The 4,773-nt window shown below is 46.0% G+C and overlaps 1 protein-coding gene across 1 annotated transcript; it reads left to right on the forward strand.

The window, feature by feature from the left end:
- Positions 1–500: 500 nt before the first annotated feature.
- Positions 501–923, forward strand: LOC130744540 (uncharacterized). Its single transcript, XM_057596714.1, has one exon. The coding sequence runs from the start codon at positions 501–503 to the stop codon at positions 921–923; it is 423 nt and encodes a 140-aa protein (XP_057452697.1).
- The last annotated feature ends 3,850 nt before the right edge of the window (positions 924–4,773 follow it).

A 4,773-nucleotide genomic window follows, 5' to 3' on the forward strand; every position in this document is an offset into this window, starting at 1 on the left:
TCAATCGTCATGGACCACCTAAGTTCCAAGGCGAAGTTGAGCCCGAGAAAGCTGATCTGTGGATTCAGGAAATGGAGAAAATCTTTGAGGCTCTCCACACTTCTGATGCTGAGAAGGTGAATTTGGCGACCTTCATGCTGAAGGGTGACGCTGAGTACTGGTGGAGGAGTGCCAAGCAACTGATGACTGCTAACCATATGGCCATCACTTGGGAGTCATTCAAGAGGGCTTTCATGGAGAAGTACTTCCCAGAGACTGCCAGGGAAGACATGGAGAATCAATTCCTTCACCTGAGACAGGGGACGATGACTATTGGGGAATATGCTGCAAGACTGGAGACCCTGTCCAAATACTTTCGCTTTTTCCAAGTGCAAGTGGATGAAGCGTACATGTGCAACCGATTCATTAGGGGTCTGAGGAATGACATTGAGAAGTCTGTGAGGCCATTTGGGATCAGAGTTTTCCAACAGCTGGTGGAGAAAGCTCGTGAAGTGTAGTCAATGAAGAATCGCCAGAGGGGCAAGTCTGACAATGGAGGTCCGATCCGTTCTGGGCATAGGCCGACCGGAAGGTTTGATGGACAGAGACAAGCTGGTAGGTTTGACAGGGGCATGGCTCCGATGAAGAAGCCTTACCAACGCCCTGCTGACAGGGTACCTTTTGCTGGAAGAGGCGAAGCCCGTGTTCCTAAGGATGATGTCGTCTACTTCAAGTGCAACCAGAATGGGCACTATGCTAATGAGTGTGGGAAGGAGATTATATGCTGGAAGTGCCAGAAGCCAGGACACATTGAGAGGGATTGTCCTAATGCTGCTAAGACCGAGCCAGTACTGAATGCTACCAGGGGAAAGCGACCTTCTGCTCCAGGTCGTGTGTTTGCAATGTCTGGCGAACAAGCTGCTGTGACCGATGATCTTATCTAGGGTACGTGTGTTATCGCTGGAACTTCTTTAATGGTGTTATTTGATTCTGGTGCTACACACTCATTCATTTCTGAGGAGTGTGTGAAAAAGTTAGGATAACTAACTGCTGTTTTACCATTCGATTTGGTGGTGACGACCCCTACCGCTGATCGATTAGTTACACGCACGACATGCTTGCAATGTCCGTTGATTTATGAGGATCGGAAGTTCCTTGCGGACCTCGTCTGTTTAGGGCTTAAAGAGCTCGAAGTGATTCTGGGAATGGACCGGTTGGCACAGTATCACGTTTTGTTGGATTGTGCTAATAAGGCCGTAGTCTTTCCGAATTCTGGCGTTACGGGTTACCTGAATTCGTACAATTTGGGAAAGTGTTCACCAGCATTCGTGAACTCTATTGTAGCTGAGGCGAAGAACGACGGCGACGTACGCAACATTTTGGTGGTGCAAGATTTTGGGGATGTGTTTCCAGAGGATGTGCCCGGATTACCGCCAGTAAGAGAAACAGAGTTCTCTATTGATATTATGCCCGGTACATGACCAATATCAATGGCGCCTTATCGGATGGCACCAGCAGAGTTGGCGGAATTAGCAAAACAGTTGGAGGATCACTCTTCCAAGGGATTTATCTGACCAAGTGTGTCGCCATGGGGACCACCGGTGTTGTTGGTGAAGAAGAAGGACAGAAGGTCCAGATTATGTGTGGATTACCGACAACTCAACAAGGTGGCAGTGAAGAATCGTTATCCGATGCCTCGGATAGATGATTTGATGGATCAACTTCGGGGTGCTGTTGTATTCTCGAAGATAGATCTGAAGTCAGGATATCACCATATCCGTGTCAAGGAGGCGGATATCCAGAAGACCGCATTCAGAACTCGATACGGGCATTATGAGTATCTCGTGATGCCGTTTGGGGTTACAAATGCACCCGCAGTGTTTATGGACTACATGAACATAGTGTTCAGGCCATTCCTGGACAAGTTCGTGGTGGTGTTCATTGACGATATTTTGATTTACTCGAAGAGTAAGGAAGAACACGAAGAGCATTTGCGTCAAGTGCTAGGAGTATTGCGAGGGAAGGAGCTATACGCTAACGACTCGAAGTGTGAGTTCTGGATGGAAGAGGTGAAGTTCCTTGGTCATGTCATATCAAGTCAGGGTGTGGCTGTTGACCCCAGCAAAATTGAATCGATCATGTCATGGGAACAACCTAAGACAGCAAGCGACATCAGAAGTTTTGTCGGACTCGCTGGCTACTATAGACGCTTCGTGAAGGATTATGCAAAGTTGACTTCACCGTTGACTCAGATGACAAAGAAGAATCAACGTTTTGCATGGACGGAGAAATGTGAAGAGAGTTTTCAGGAAATGAAGAAGAGACTGACTACTGCACCAATACTAGCCTTACCTAAGGAGGGTGAACCATACGATGTTTACTGTGATGCTTCACATAATGGGTTGGGCTGTGTAATGATGCAAGAGAAGAAAGTGATTGCTTATGCTTCGCGACAACTAAAGATTCACGAGAAGAACTATCCTACGCATGATTTGAAATTGGCTACTGTAGTGTATGCTCTCAAGATTTGGAGGCATTACCTGTATGGCAGTACGTTCACGATCTACAGTGATCACAAGAGTCTGAAGTATTTGTTCGATCAGAAGGATTTGAACATGAGGCAACGAAGGTGGATGGAACTCCTGCAGGACTACGAGTTCGACCTACAGTATCATCCGGGGAAAACCAATGTTGTGGCTGACGCTCTTAGTCGAAAGGCTATGCATGTATCCTTGTTGATGGTCAAGGAGTTTGAACTGCTGGAGGCGTTCCGAGATTTGAGTTTGGATGTGGAGATAGCTCTAGGGAAGCTTAGTTTCGGGATGGTGACGGTGTCGAGTGGGATCTTGGATGAGATCAAATCGAAGCAAGAGACCGATGAAGGTTTGCTTGAGTGGCGCAAACTAGTTACTCAAGGGAAGGCACTAGAGTTTGCTGTCGGAAACGATAACATACTGCGTTGCAAAAGGCGAGTCTATGTGCTCAACGACGCAACTATGAAGAGGTTGATCTTAGATGAAGGTCACAAGAGCAGGTTGAGCATTCATCCGGGGATGAACAAGATGTATCAAGACCTGAAACTTCATTTCTGGTGGCCTGGGATGAAGAAACAAGTAGCCGAGTATGTGTCGAAATGCTTGACTTGTCAGAAGGCTAAAGTAGAACATCAGAAGCCAGCAGGAAAACTACAGTCGTAGGATGTTCCAGAGTGGAAGTGGGACAACGTTTCTATGGACTTCGTGACGGCGTTACCCCTAACACGAAGAAGATTTGATGCAATTTGGGTACTGGTTGATCGACTGACGAAGACCGCCCACTTCGTGTCGATCAATCTGAACTACAAGGTGGAGAGACTAGCAGAGATCTACATCGCTGAGATTGTTCGTCTGCATGGTGTACCGTCTAGCATTGTGTCGGACAGAGATCCGAGATTTACATCGTGTTTCTGGGGAGCTTTGCAGCGAGCTATGGGAACCAAGTTGAGTTTGAGTTCCGCTTATCATCCACAGACGGATGGGCAAACCGAAAGGACTATTCAATCCTTGGAGAATTTGCTTAGAGCTTGTGTACTAGATCATAAAGGAAGCTGGGATGAGTTGTTGTCGCTGATTGAGTTCACCTACAACATCAGTTTCCATGCAAGCATCGGGATGGCACATTATGAAGCTTTGTATGGTCGGAGATGTCGTACACCTTTGTGTTGGCATCAAGATGGGGATAGCTTAGTTATTGCACCCGAGTTGGTTCAGCGAACTACAGAAGAAGTAAAGCGAATCCAGGAAAAGATGAGAATTTCGCAGAGTCGTTAGAAGAGCTATGCTGACAACAGGAGAAAAGAGCTGGAATTTCAAGCTGGAGATCATGTCTTCTTGCGGGTTACCCCGATGACTGGAGTCGGAAGGGCGATCAAGTTTAAGAAGCTTACTCCAAAGTTCATTGGACCGTACCTGATTACGGAGCGAGTTGGGCCAGTGGCATATAGGATTGCGTTGCCGCCTTTCCTATCCAATATCCATGATGTGCTTCATGTGTCGCAGCTGCGAAAGTATATGGCTGATGATTCTTATGTTCTGGAACCTAATGACATTCTGCTAAAGAATGATCTGATGATGGTGATGCCACCCATCAAGATTGTCGATCGGAGCACGAAGCACTTGAGAAACAAGGAGGTGTCCTTGGTGAAGGTCGTGTGGAGTCAAGCTACGGGCGACGCGACATGGGAATTAGAGGATATGATGCGGGAGTCACATCCCGATTTGTTTGTGAACCCTTAAGTTTCGAGGACGAAACTGTTTTAAGGGGGGGTGGTATTGTAAGGCCCTAAATTCATTTTACGTTGTTTTGAGGAAAATTGAATAAAAATGAAGTTTTTGTTCAAGTTTGGAAATTGACAGATTTCGACTGTCAACTTGTGTGAATTTTTAGAGGGTCTTAACGACCTCATTTGGGAAAACTTCCTTCATTAGAGTTGTAGCCCTTTAAGGGTAGAAAATTCTCGAAGTGGAATCAGGTCATGCCGACCTCTGTAGCTCGAGATATTTGAATTTTACCGAGTGTGGTTCAGGAAGTAAAGTGCCAGCGAATTAATTTGTGCATTTTTATTTTAATTCCGAATTTGGTTAGGTTATTTAATTAAAAAGAGAAGGTTTTTAATTAAATAAGACCTGGTTAGGGTTTTTAATTAATTGGGTCAAAGGTGATGAGATTTGGGCTTGAAAAGGTAGAAGCCAAACCCTAGCCCACTTTGCATGGGGTTTAGTTTAGCCAAGGGGGGAAACCCTATTCTTTCACAAT

This window comes from Lotus japonicus, chromosome 3, assembly GCF_012489685.1.
Source record: "Lotus japonicus ecotype B-129 chromosome 3, LjGifu_v1.2".
NCBI lineage: Eukaryota > Viridiplantae > Streptophyta > Magnoliopsida > Fabales > Fabaceae > Lotus > Lotus japonicus.